The sequence below is a fragment of the Bison bison genome, unplaced genomic scaffold (genome assembly GCF_000754665.1).
Source record: "Bison bison bison isolate TAMUID 2011002044 unplaced genomic scaffold, Bison_UMD1.0 scf7180017864340, whole genome shotgun sequence".
Taxonomy (NCBI): Eukaryota; Metazoa; Chordata; class Mammalia; order Artiodactyla; family Bovidae; genus Bison; species Bison bison.
This window is the reverse complement of record NW_011494912.1, coordinates 3755149-3769002: the sequence shown is the minus strand read 5'-3', so window position 1 is coordinate 3769002 and position 13854 is coordinate 3755149. Positions and strand designations below refer to the sequence as shown.

The window sequence follows — 13854 nt, the reverse complement described above, 5'->3', positions numbered from 1 at the left end:
CCCGGGGATCTGGGGAAGTGTTGGCTCAGACCCGGCCACCCCATCCATCATGGGGTCTCCAAACCCAGCAGAAGACCAGAGAGGCATCCACCTTATAAACTGGCACGTGGGCTGCATTCAGAGTATATGCGGAGACCTTTCGTCTTTTTTTACCTTTTAATGTTGAAATAATTTCAGATTTACAGAAATGTTGTCCCTGGAAAATGCCAATTACTCCAATATTGCTTCATCCGCATTTTCTGTGTGTCTCTCTCTCTGTTCCTTTGTCCCTCCCTCCCTTTCCCTCTGAATACATATATTCTGAATCGTTTGACAGTTATTTGGAGACATTGTGCTTCTTTACCCCCTAAATATTACAAGTGTGTATTTCTTAAAACCAAGAAGTCTCTCTTACATAACCAAAGGTGTCGAAATGAGGAAATTAACCTTGATAAAACACTGTCATCCGTCCCTCAGACTGGATTAGGATTTCAGCAATCGTCCTACTTGTCCCTCGGCAGGGACGTTTTTTTCAGGCCCAGGATCCAATCCAGGTTATCCTATGTATCCGAGTTGCCACATCTCTTTGGTGTTCTCTAACCCGGATCGGTCTTAATCAGTCTTTGTTCTTTTCAATTTTGACTTTTTGAAGAGATGGGACCAGTTATTTTGTAGAACGCCCCTCAATTTCCGTGTTTCTGATACTTCTTAGGGACTTTCCAATGGCTCAGCGAGTAAAGAATCCTCCTGCAATGCGGGAGACACAGGTTTGATACTTCCTTAGATCCCAGTGGCTTCCCTGACAGCTCAGATGGTCAAGAATCTGCCTGCAATGCAAGAGACCCTGGTTCGAATCCTGGGTTGGGAAGATCTGCTGGAGAAGGAACAGGCTACCCATTCCAGTCTTCTTGAGCTTCCTGTGTGGCTCAGCTGGTAAAGAATCCACCAGCAATATAGGAGACCTGGGTTTGATCTCTGGCTTAGGAAGATCCCCTGGAGAAGGGAAAGGCTGCCTACTCCAGGATTCTGTCCTGGAGAATTCCATGGACTGTATAGTCCCTGGGGTTGTGAAGAGTCAGACATGGTTGAGCGACTTTCACTTTTCACTTTAGATCACAATAATTCAAGGACACCCGGGAAGTGACTCTCTGTTCTTCTCTTTGATCCCATCAGCTGACAGGTGATTTTTATTTATTCCTATATTAGTGATGTTTGATCACTAAATCCTAAGTGTGTCTTCCAAGTTTCTCTGCTGTAAAGCTACTGTTTCCCCCTTTGTAATTCATAACTGGGTTTCCCTGGTGGCTCAGTGGTAAAGAATCCACCTGCCAATGCAGGAGATGAGAGCTTCATCCCTGGGTCTGGAAGAGATCCCCTGGAGAAGGAAATGGCAACCCACCCCAGTATTCTTGCCTGGAGAATTCCATGGACAGAGGAGCCCGGCGGGCTGTAGTCATTGAGGTCGCAGGAGAGTTGAACAAGACTTAGTGACTACAACAGGCAACAAAATTAATAACGAACCCGTGGGGGAGGTTACGGAAAGCTATGTGAGTATCCTGTGCCTTACAGAAACTGGATGACTCTTGCTTGCATCAAATGACTATCATGATTGCCAAATAGTGATTTTTAAACTCTATGGTCCTTCTGCATGCATTAGTTAACATTTTCCTTTAAGTGTCCTCCCTTCTTCCTTGTTTACGTCCAGATGGATCCATGGATTCAGTGGGTCAGAGTCCATTACCATCATTACTTACTTTGATGCTCAGAATGTTCCAGATTTGGTGACTGGGAGCTCCTTCGGGTTGGCTTCTGTGCTCTTTTGGGATATAGCATGTCATTCTTTGAGCACCTTTGTTTTTTTGGAGAGGGCACCAGAATTCATTCTTATGGCACAAGGTGGTCCAGCTTACCCTGGACTCTTTCAGCCCTAGGCCTGGACTCAACTATTTCAGTGAAGAACCCTGGTTCTTTAGTGAGAGTGATATTAGAACACGAAATCTGGAAGCTAGGTGTGCTCCTTGCCACTGAGGTGTCATGGCTCGTGACTGCCTTTTCAGTGGACAGACTGGGGGAAATGGCCATGTCGTCTTGTTCTTGCCTCTCACCATTTTATATCTGTAGCTCCTTCCTCTCGCTGTGGGAACAGTGGGTTCCAAGATTAGTGTATCACTCCTCTGCTCAGTTCTAAAGTAAACATAAATTTGTTTCAGAGTAACTACACCCACACGGCTGTCAACAATAAACCTACTACTAACCTATTAAGTCACTAACCCACACCACTATTAACAATAAACCTCCTAACCTAATCAGTCTCAGTTAAGCTTTCTCGGCAGTTGTTTTTGTCCTTTTGGACTGAGAACAGTGCCAGGGCTGTAACTAAAAGCTACTTGGAGTCTTTTCCATTAAAAAAAATTTAGATTATTACCCATTTTATATACTGTTAAGTTCATTTGGTTTTGTTTGTTTTCCACTTTAAAGTTAAAAAACCCTTGTTGGTTTAACTTTATTTGTAAATACGTAAAATATTAGCAAGTTCACCCATTTAAAGTGCACTGTGATTTTTGGTATATTATAAGCTGTTCGACTCTCACAACTATCTAACTTTTTAGAGTATTTAATCTTCCCCAGTGGTAGCTATTCTTTTGATTCCCCAATATTTTATTCTGAGAAACTTCAAATATGGAGAGAAATTGAAAAGATTTCACAGCAGAACAAAACCAAAAAATCTAACCAGTCATATGCTCACTGTCTAGATTCTTCCATTAACGTTACCTGTAGCACGTGTTTTATGATGCAAACCATCCATCAACCCATCAATGTGTCCTATTTTTGATGCACTTCAAGGCAAATCACAAATATCAGTACACTTTGCCCTGAATATTTCAGCATGCATATCACAGCCAGAGTTAAGCATTTGCTTATAGTTTTTTCTCTTTTGATGTAAAATTTGTGTAGAATGAAACCCACAAATCTTAGAGATACATTTACTGAGTTTTGACGCTGAGAGTCCCTACAGAACCCAAACTCTCATCGAAATGTTGACCGTGACCTTCACTCCGCCTCATGTCCCAGTCATTCCTTCCCAGCCCCTAGAAGCAACTATTTGAGGTATCTTTTTCCACCTTGAATTAGTTGAGGTCACTCTAGAATCTCACAGACATGGAATGGTATGTAGCCTTTCATGCCCGACTTCTTGCATTCAGCACAGTGCTTTTAAGATTCATCCACATGGTTGCAAATATCAGTTATCTGTTCTTTTGTGTGGCTGAGTGGTGTTCTCTAAACTGTTTTTACAGGCTTATTTTTCCATATTGAGTGTTTGTTTTTTGTTTTATATAATGGCTTTTTTTGGATATTGGAGAACGAAATGGCAACCCACTCCAGTATTCTCGCCTGAAAACTCCCATGGACACAGGAGCCTGGCGGGCTACAATCCATGGGGTCACAAGAGTCGTACGCGACTTAGAGACTAAACCACCACAGTTCTTATGCCATATGATAAACTCATGTGAATTGCACAATTCAGTGGTTTTCAGCACATTCACAGAGTTGCACAATCATGACTACAATCTGTTCTTTTCATCACCCCAAAGAAATCCTATCTCCAGTCAAGCCTCAGCCCCTCTACCCCAACCCCGCCCAGCCACTGGCAACCACAAATCTACTTTCTGTTTCAATAAATCTGTCTCTTCTGGACATCTCTTTCTTTCCTTTTCTTTTTTATTTTGTGGCTGCGCCCTTGGCTTGTGGGATCTCATTTCCCTGACCTAGGACTGAACCCGGGCCGTCAACAGTAAAAGTGCAGAGTCCCAGCCTCTGGATCCCCAGGGAACTCCCTGGACACTTCATATAAATCCAGCCACACAACATCTTACTGTGTTGTGCTGTGTTTTGTTATCTGAGCCCAGCCCTTTCTGTATCTTACCTCCTGTTAATTCTCAGAGCAGCCCGAGCGGCGAGGTCCTACTTTACCTCTAGTTTATGGAGAGGAGTCTGAGTTAATCTGAGAGTTAATTTGCCCTGGGGTCCGTGAACTTGGTGCTCTTTCTACGGCCCAGGTTACCCCGAATAGCGCTCTCCCTCCCACCCCCAGCCCTGCGGGTTTCCACCGTGGGCGGGGGCTGCCCAGATGCGTGCTTGAACAAGGTCCCTGCTCCTGCCGCCCCCCAGGTCTACATGTTCCTGGTGAAATGGCAGGACCTGTCTGAGAAGGTGGTCTATCGGCGCTTCACCGAGATCTACGAATTCCACGTGAGTGCCCTGTGTGTGTGGGGTGGGGGTAAGGGGCGACACCACGCAGCCCCAGCTCTGCCTTCGAGGACGGAAACTCGGAAACCCCCTCCCCTCCCAGCCCACACTTAAGGGGGCATTTTTTTTAATTGAGGTATAGTTGACTCACACTGTTGTCGGCCTTACATTTTTTTAATTTAAAGAAAACACTTAAGGTAGTTTTTATTGTGAAAATACACGTGACACACACTTACCATTTTACCTGCTTTACGTGTACAAGCCAGTGGCCTGAAGCGTGTTCGCTGTCACGCTACCGTCACCACCTTCCACTTCTAAACATTCTCATCTTCCCAAACCAAGACTGCACCCACAGTGCACGAACTCAAGGGGGCTGCCTCAAGGGTCCCCCTGCTCGCTCTGTCCCCGCAGGGGGCAGCCTGGCGGGTGTCACCACCGCAGGGTCAGCCCGGGCGCTCGCTCTTTCACCCACGGTCCCTGGCCTGACGAAGACCCTGGTGGACCGGAAGGAGGGTGGATAATCCTGACACCCGTGGAACCTGGTCTCCTTGCTTTGTGGGTGCCTGTTATCACCAGGGTTTACATGGGAGAATCCCCCAGAGTTCCCATCACCAGAGGCTGTTTGGACAAAACTGGGGGGAGCTTATGGGGGGTCACGGTGTGTGGAGCTTGGCTGCTGGGTCCTGGTCTAAGACAGGTCAGATGAATGGAGGGGCCACAAAAGCACTTCTCTTATTTGAATTATTTAAAGTGAAATGCAGATAAATGTGAAGAAAAACTATATCCAGCCTTGTATACCAGCACCTGGAATCACAGCTGATGTCACTGGGCTGTTTGCACAAGGCTTTTAGATAAAGGAGATGGGGTGGCTCAAGAGGGAGGGGATATATATATATATATATATTTAAATATATACATACAATTCTGGGCTTTTCTGGCAGGTCAGCTGGTAAAGAATCCACCTGCAATGCAGGAGACCCTGGTTCAATTCCTGGGTTGGGAAGATCCCCCGGAGAAGGGATAGGCTACTCACTCCACTGTTCTTGGGCTTCCCTGGTGGCTTAGTCAGTAAAGAATCTGCCTGCAATACAGGAGACTGGGGTTCAATCCCTGGGTTGGGAAGATCCCCTGGTGAAGGAAATGGCAACCCACTCCAGTAGTCCTGTCTGGAGAATCCCCAGGGACAGAGGAGGCTGGAAGGCTGCAGTTCATGGGGTCGCAAAGAGTCGGACCTGACTGAGCGACTAAGCACAGCACAGTTCATATGTAATTATGACTGATTCGTGTTGTTGTGCAGCAGAAACCTACTCAATATTGTAAAGCAATTATCCTCCAATTAAAAGTACAAAAGCAGTGGAAGCCTCCCTTCATCTCATAGCCCATACTAGCTCCTACCCTACGTGGCCACACACACACACACACACACACACACAGAGCCCAGGAACAGCACACAGCAGCGTGGAGCGTGCACTTTCTGAGGTGTGAGTAAATGCCATCAGCGTGCCTTTCGCCTGTTTCTCCATCTTATCACTGTCACTAGCTTACAATTTTGAGACCAGTCCATGACGATACATCGTGCGGCTTCATCTCACCTATTTAAACTGTTCTATTGTAGGATTAGCAACTCCCCCTTGCTTTTTTTTTTTAACTTTTTGGCCATGCCACGTGGCACGCAGGATCTTAGTTCCCTGTTGGGGGATTCAACCCATGTTCCTGGTAGTGGAAGCATGGAGTCTTGGCCACTGGACTGCCATTGAAGTCCCAGGATAAGCCCCTTTTATTACCCGGCGGACTCATTCATTCATCCAACCACTATTTATTGAGCACCTACTAAGTGCCAGGCACATTCTTCTTGATCAGTAGGCAATGCTGCTGAAAGCTATAAGAAACAGGTGCAAATCCTTGTAAACCTTATGTTCCAGTGAAGTCAGGATAACAGACAAACAAGCAAAATAAGTAATTTCTACAGTGTGTTAGATGGTCCTTAGAAGGAGCATAACAGAGCAGGGAGGGGAGGTGGGAAGGATGGGAGGAGGGGCAGTTGTCAGGAAGGAGGCCTCGTGAGGGGGAGATAGCTGAGCAAGGACTTGAAGAAGGAGAAGGAGGGAGAGAGTGAGAGAATGAGCTATTGATCTGCATGGGGGGCGGGAAGAATGGGGATAACACATGCAAAGGCCCTGGGGCAGGAGTGGGTCTGGAGCTTCCAAGGGTGGCTGGGGCAGAGGGAACGGGGGAGAGTGGTGGCAGGAGAAGTTTGAGCAAGGCAGGCAGAGGCAGGTCACCAGCACGGGCACCGCAGGGAATAATGCAGCCTTTCTTCCCTCTGAGTGAGTTGAGAGGCAGGGAGGTTCTGAGGGAGGGAGGGAGGGAGGGAGCAGAGGAGAGACAGGATACAACTTGGGTTTTAAGAGGATGCCTCTGGATGGTGGATTGAGGAGAGACCAGGAGAGAGGGGGCAGTGACCTAAGAAGGTTGTAATAATCAAACCAGGTGGAAGCGGGCACAGTGAGAAGGATCAGATTCTGAACAGATTTGGGGAGCAGAGCCAAAAGGATTGGCTGGTGGGTTGATGCGAGTCAGGAGAGAAAGAAGAACCCAGGATGCCACCAGAAGCTTCTTTCTTGTTCAGCCGCTAAGTTGCGTCCGACTCTTTGGACTGCAGCTTCTAGCCCCAGCTATTGGAAAGTATTTAGGTCGTGTCCAATTCTGTGCCTTTACAATGCTCTAATAAAACAGATTCTTCCGTGTCTGCTTTTCTGTCTAGAAAATCTTAAAGGAGATGTTTCCTATTGAGGCGGGGGACATCAACCCAGAGAATAGGATCATCCCGCACCTGCCAGGTGAGGAGTGGGGCTGAGTCAGCTGGGTGGGGTCCCCTGCCCCGGATCCCCTCATCTGCCCTCTGACTGTCCCCTCCACTCCCACCGTCTCCGGACTTGACCTTGCAAGTATGCTCACTGGTCCTCTGGTGTCCTTCCCTGGTCCCGCCAGCCCCGCGGTGGTTTGATGGGCAGCGGGTGGCCGAGAGCCGCCAGGGCACTCTTACCGAGTACTGCAGCGCGCTCATGAGCCTGCCTGTCAAGATCTCCCGCTGCCCGCACCTCCTCAACTTCTTCAAGGTGCGCCCCGACGACCTCAAGCTCCCCACAGACAGCCAGTGAGTGGTGGGAGAGGGAAGGGGTGGTTGGCTCAACCTGGAGAGGGCAGGGCTTTCCCCATGTTACACAGGAAGAGCCTGAGGATCAGAGAGGGCAAGCAACTTGCCCAAAGTCACACAGCGAGAAAGCGAAGGAGGACGTTCCCAGCATCCCTGCCGGGTTTCTACCTGCACCCCTCTGAGTCTCAGGATGCTGGGGGTGGGGTGGAGGAGGCACTCCAGGCTGGGGGTCCTAGGTCCTCAGTCCTTGTCCTGGGTCTGCCTGGCTATGGGACCTGGAGCCTTCTGAAAGCAGCTTCCCCAACTGTAACCCAGTGGTGAGGGCCAAATGCAGTAGTGGGTGCCCGGGAGAGTGCTTATAAACTGGGAAGTAAGGAGCCCCTGAGAGGATATGGGGCTCAGTGGCCTCTGTTCATTCCTGAGTGTGTCTCAGGCCCCTCCTCTGCTTTGCCACCTCATTCTCTGCCTGCCCTCGCCCTAGGGGTCTCCTGGACACAGGGCCCTGCATGGACGGCATCAGAGAAGCTGAGTGAGATCTCAGGGGAATGTGCTGCAGAATGTCCCTCTCTCTGTCCCTCACTGGTACTGAGTGCTAGGGGATGCCTGGAGGACAGGGTTTGCCATAGACAGACAGCAGCGCTCCAGCTAGTGCTTATGGACCCCTGAACACAACCCTGGTCCCAGGCAGGGCAGCTCCCCTCGGCCCCTGCGGGACAGGGCGCCCACCCCCGTTGGCTTCTCTTTCGAGGCTCCAGCAGGAGGGAGCTGGCCTACAAGCCTTCTCCTTTGGGTCTGCAGGAAGCTGGGCAACCCCCTCAGGCTCTGAGCAGCTCCTTCTTTCTTCAAAGCCCCTTCCTCCCAGTCCAGCCTCTACCTTCTCTCTGCAGTGGCCCCCATTTCCCACGTCCCTTTTGGGAACTGTCTTGGGAAGTTCTTCTGTAGGTCTGTCCTGAGCATCCCAGGGGGAAGCCCAGTGGTCTAACCCAGACTGTTCTCTGCTGCAGGGTGAAAAAGCCAGAGACATACCTGATGCCCAAAGATGGCAAGAACAACGCTGCGGGTAAGAGGCTGGGGGCAGCCCAGCGTGGTCACCCTCAGGGACTGTTGACACGATCAGGGACCCTGAGCTTGGGGTATGCAGGGAAAAGAGCAGGAGGTGAGAACAGCTGTGAAGGATCTTGGCGGCTGCACTAAAGAGTTGGGGTCCTGGGACTTCCCTGGTGTCCGGTGGCTAAGACTCTGCACTTCCAATGCAGGGAGTGTGGGTTCGAACCCTGGTTGGGGCACTAAGATCCCACGTGCTTTGGGCCATGGCTAAAAAGTTAAAAAAAAAAAAAAAAAAGTTGGAGTTTTGGGAGCTCGCCTCTGTGGCTGCAGCGCCAAGCACAGACCCTGGCTTCCGACAGCCAGGGAATGTTCTGGCTGAATGAATGATCAGATTTGGGGGCAAAAGTGGCTTTTAGTGGCCCCAATACACTCAGATTCTACGGTACTGGGGATTAGCACTTCAATATACGAATTTCGTGGCAGGGGTGGATACAAGTCAGTGCTTAAAAGGCAGCTGCAGCATCATCTGGGGGCTGGTTAGAAATACAGACCCTCAGGTCCTACCCAAGACCTATGGAATCAGTGCTTGTCTTTCAGCCAGATCCCTGGGTGATTTGTTTGCACATTAAAGGTTTTTAAAAAATATGTATTTATTTGGCAGCACAGTAGAGGCATGCAAACCCTTAGCTGCAGCATGTGGGATCTAGTGCCCTGATCAGGGATCAAACCCAGGGACCCAGTGTTGAGAGCATGGAGTCTTAGCCACTGGACCAGGAGGGAAGTCCCTGTGCACATTAATGTTGAGAAAGGCTGCTTGCAAACCTCATCAAATGAGAGAGAGCGTGTGTAAAGCGTGCGGCAGGTGTCTGGCACACGGAAGGTGCTGAATAGGTGCAGGGCTGCGAAGCCTAGCTTGTCTCCGCTGCTTTCCAGTACACAGGGCGTGACCACCCCCGGCCTGTCTGGAGCTGGGTGGGGACAGGACATAAGTTCCTGTCCTGGTGATCCACGCAGGGCCCGCAGGGAAGAGCCGGGAGGAGGCGCCCACCGTGTCCACTCACCCTGCCCTCCCTCTGCCCAGACATCACGGGCCCCATCATCCTGCAGACGTACCGCGCCATCGCTGACTACGAGAAGGGCTCGAGTTCCCAAATGGCTCTGGCCACGGGCGACGTGGTGGACGTCGTGGAGAAGAACGAGAGCGGTCAGCCTCCTCACCCTGCCTAGACCTCCCTCCCTTGGTGCCCGGGCCCCCGGCCACAAGCCCCCACCAAGGCTCTGCCCCCCGCAGAGAGCAGCCCTGGGCCTCCTCCCCGCCTGGCCCACAGAGGGGCTCCGGCTCCTTCAGGGGCCCTGACTGTCCTCCCCACACTGGGCGGAGCGGGGGTAGCTGGTGGGGCGGGGGGCATCACCCTCTTTCTGAGAGTGCGCCCCCTGGCGGCTCTGGGGATTGCACACATTCGGGGCCGTGACGGAGCATCTCTGCGGGATACAGCCGGGTGGGCAGGCGAACTTCTCATCACACCTATGAAGTGGATTCTGAGCTGTAGTTCTGTGGTCCTCTCTGTACCGGTGTGTGTAATTTTGGCATGGAATGTGGTGAAGGTGACAGGCTTCCCAGGTGGCGCAGTGGTAAAGAATCTGCCTGCCAATGCAGGAGATGCAAGAGATGAGGGTTCAATCCCTGGGTCGGGAAGATCCCCTGCAGTAGGAATTGGCAACCCGCTCCAGTATCCTTGCCTGGAATATTCCATGGGCAGAGGAGCCTGGCAGGCTACAGTCCAGGGGGTCGCAAAGGGCTGGACACCACTGAGCGACTGAACACACACACACACACAATCAGTCTGAATGCGAGAGTTGGATGTCTGTCTGCGTCTGACTGTCCTCACCCCTCCCCATCCGGTGATGGCTGAGGGAGGCTCCCAGACCCGCCCAGACTTACTGCCCCATATCCCTGGCACAGGCTGGTGGTTCTGCCAAATGAAGACAAAGCGTGGCTGGGTCCCAGCATCCTACTTGGAGCCTCTGGACAGTCCTGATGAAGCCGAGGACCCAGAACCCAACTATGCAGGTACCTGCTGCCCTCCCCAGCTGCAGGGGTGGGAGGAGGGGCAGGAGGGGCTCAGGAATATTGAGGAGCCAGAGTGACTGCTTTGGGGTCAGACATGACTGAGGGCTTGGGCAGAGACGGAGGCAGGGCTGACACCCCAGAGTCTAGGTTGGGGTAGGAGGTGGTGCCTTTGGTCAGGCCGGGGGAACCAGGAGGTAGAATAGAGCAGAGAGGGTGATGAGGTCAATCTGGGACACGTGGTGGCTGCCAGCCTGGGGCCGGGTCCAGTGGGAAGCAGTACCATGAGCTAACCTGAGGCTCAGGAAGGAGGGCTGCCTGGAGGTGGTGGTATCGTGGCTGACTAGAATGGGAAAATGGGCAGCCTCTGGGTTGGAGGGGGCCCATGTGGGGTTTGATTAAAAAAGTTTTGGTTGCCCATATCTTCAAATATTAATAGAAAGAGTTTACAATTCTATGTGGATTTGTGGCTTCTCTTTAAAAACTGTATACAAGTTTTGTGTGTATGCAAGACGTGTATACAGGGCTGGCAGCCCCACATGTGAACAGTGGGCTGGAATGATGGCTCAAGTGCCACTGGACGAGTATTCTTCCTCCCCACTTCCTGACTGGCCACTCCTTGTGTGTAGGTGGCTGGCCAGGTCTCTGGGGTCATGGGAGCTCCTAGCCTCTGGTGTGGATTGTGGTGGATGGGAGTGGGCGAGCTCCCCTGAATACAGCAGGCAGAGGACAGAAGTCCAGGGTGCCCCCAGGAGGAGTGGGGAGAACTGGAGGAGATGGTGTCCTGAGCTCCAGCTGGAGGAAGCCCCAGGCCCAAAGAGGAGGGGAAGGGCGGGGAGCCATGTGCTGGGTGGACCTTCTCACTATGCCCTTCCCCCTCCAGGTGAGCCCTACATCACCATCAAAGCCTACACTGCTGTACTGGAGGATGAGATATCCTTGGAGGAGGGTGAAGCCATTGAGGTCATTCATAAGCTCCTGGATGGCTGGTGGGTCATCAGGTAGGAGAGTCGTGCCCTCCCTCTCGCCCCCACTGCACCTGTCCTGAGAGTCAGCCTGGCCCAAGGCTGGACCTGTGTGGGCTCATTGCTGACCTGACTGTGTGACTCTGGGTAGGCCACGCCACTGTCTCTCTGGGCTGTTTCCATTTTGGAAGCAGACTGCTTCCACCCCAGCCTGCTTGTATCACGGGGTTCATTCTTGTCTGAGTGGGCACTTCTTTCCTTTGTGACTTGGGGTCATGTCCCCTGACCAGTCCATCTATTCATTCTCCAGCAACACAATTAATTGTATTAATTAACATTTTTTTAAAAACACAATACTATTTTATAAAGATTTATTACTTACTTACTTTTGGCTGCTCTTTGTTGCTGCACGCAGGCTTTCTCTAGCTGCGGTAAGCCAGGGCTACTCTTGGTTGTGGTGTATGGGCTTCTCCTTGCGGTGGCTTCTTGTTGCAGAGCACGGGTTCCAGGTGCTCAGGCATTAGTAGTGCTTTAGTGGCGGATCAGGGATAGAACCCGTGTCCCTTGCATTGGCAAGTAGATTCTTAACCACTAGACCACCAGAAGAAGTCCCTGAATGAATTATTATATTTGACAGCTGCTGGAACAGACCCTGTAATCCCTTTTCCTCTTAAGTCCTTCATTGTAATTTTCATCTGTTCATTCCTTCAAATGAATGTAAGAATACTAGTTTTTCCTGATGCTGGGGAAAGCAGAGTCCTGGGGTCTTACACACGATTGCCAAGCCTGGAGTCACAGCGCCCATCCATGACCCCCATGGGCTTGTGGCCACAACACCCCCCATTGGTGTGGCCCTCCACTGAAGACTTTGAGATAGGATTTCTCCAACTTTTATTTATTGGTGAAAGTTGTTTTACAATGTTGTGTTAGTTTCTGCTGCACAGCAAAGTGAATTAGTTTTTAAACTCAAATTCAGTGAACCCCCATCATGCAATCCTGAGACAATATTTGTGATTTTCCCACCAGCCAAGAAGAATGAGTTTTACTGAGTGAAGTCTGTAGCATGCAAAGGCTACTGTTTGTTTGTTTGTTTTTTACTCTCAAACATAGTAGTAGGAATGGGAAGAAAAATCTTCTCAACAAATGGTGCTGGAACAACTGGATATCCCTGGGAGGAGTGGTGGGAAATGAACCTTGACCCTGCCTCACACCATACACCTTTATTTGGGATGGATCGCAGGTTTTACCAAGCACAAAACCCCAAACTAAGAAGCTTTTGGAAGAAAGCATAAGGGAACTTGTCAACTTGGAAGTGGGCAAAGATTTCCTAGGACACAGGAGACCATCACCTTATATAAGAGAAAAAACTGACAAATACAAGATTGCAGAGGTTTCCTAGCAAACACCTGTTCCGGGAGAGCTGGATCTGCTAATTTGCTTCTCTTCTCAGCGTCACAACTAGGAAGGCCTGTGTCACACCCATGAGGAAACTGAGGCACACAGGTGCAGGGGCTGGTGTTGGCTGCTGTGTTTGCAACCTCCCAGTTGCCTTGACCCCAGATGACCCGAAGGGACCCTTGACCCCATGTCTGAGGCTCCACCCGCCGCCGCGACTGCCCAGACCTCAGGGGCTGCCTCTGTTACAGGAAAGAAGACGTCACAGGTTACTTTCCATCCATGTACCTGCAGAAGGCAGGGCAGGATGTAGCCCAGGCCAAAAGCCAGATCAAGAGCCGGGGGGCGCCACCCCGCAGGTGAGCCAGGGCCCCGGGGCAGGGGGTAGGCTGGGCGGGGCTGGGGAGGGTGCACTGCGGCTTCCCTCTGTGGGTCCAGGCCCTAGGTTGACAGTGCTAGGGCGAGGGAGACGGGGCGCCAGCCCTCTCCCTGAGCGAAGGCTGGAGTGCCCTCCCACACTGTGGGGCCGGCACAAGGGCAGCAGGGCAGCAGGGCAGCAGGGGTGTGAGATGGAAGTGGGGGCACCGATGCCCACCGTCCTTGGGACGGCTCCTGAGGGTTGGGGCAGGCTGAAGAGCTTCCAGCGGAGGGAGTAGGCTGAAGGTGGGCGGGGAAAGGCGGGTGAGAAATGGGCCTGGGCGCTGAGTCAGGGCAGGGGGTCCGTGTCGCGGAGGGGCAGTGGCCTTCATGCCAATCGGGGCTGGGCAGGACTCCCTCCACCGGCTGCTCTTCCTCGGCCTAGTCGTTGGACCCCAGGGTTGGCCATGAGAGTCCGTCCCCTCGGGTAGGGCTGCGGCAAGGGTGCGTACGCGGGCCGCTAACCAAAGTCCCCCTCCTGCTGGATCCAGGTCGTCCATTCGCAATGCTCACAGCATCCACCAGCGGTCACGGAAGCGCCTCAGCCAGGACACCTATCGGCGCAACAGCGTCCGTTT

At 51.6% G+C, this 13854-nt stretch overlaps 1 protein-coding gene across 1 annotated transcript in view; it reads left to right on the top strand.

The window, feature by feature from the left end:
* The window catches only part of NCF1 (neutrophil cytosolic factor 1), a 15019-nt gene that overhangs the window by 720 nt on the left and 445 nt on the right, over window positions 1-13854 (top strand). Inside the window, exons 2-10 of the mRNA XM_010854344.1 lie at window positions 4150-4230; window positions 6992-7067; window positions 7219-7384; window positions 8389-8444; window positions 9513-9635; window positions 10395-10502; window positions 11383-11500; window positions 13111-13218; window positions 13768-13854. Coding sequence (XP_010852646.1) covers window positions 4150-4230; window positions 6992-7067; window positions 7219-7384; window positions 8389-8444; window positions 9513-9635; window positions 10395-10502; window positions 11383-11500; window positions 13111-13218; window positions 13768-13854 — 923 coding nt within the window. The remainder of the gene's footprint in view (window positions 1-4149; window positions 4231-6991; window positions 7068-7218; window positions 7385-8388; window positions 8445-9512; window positions 9636-10394; window positions 10503-11382; window positions 11501-13110; window positions 13219-13767) is intronic.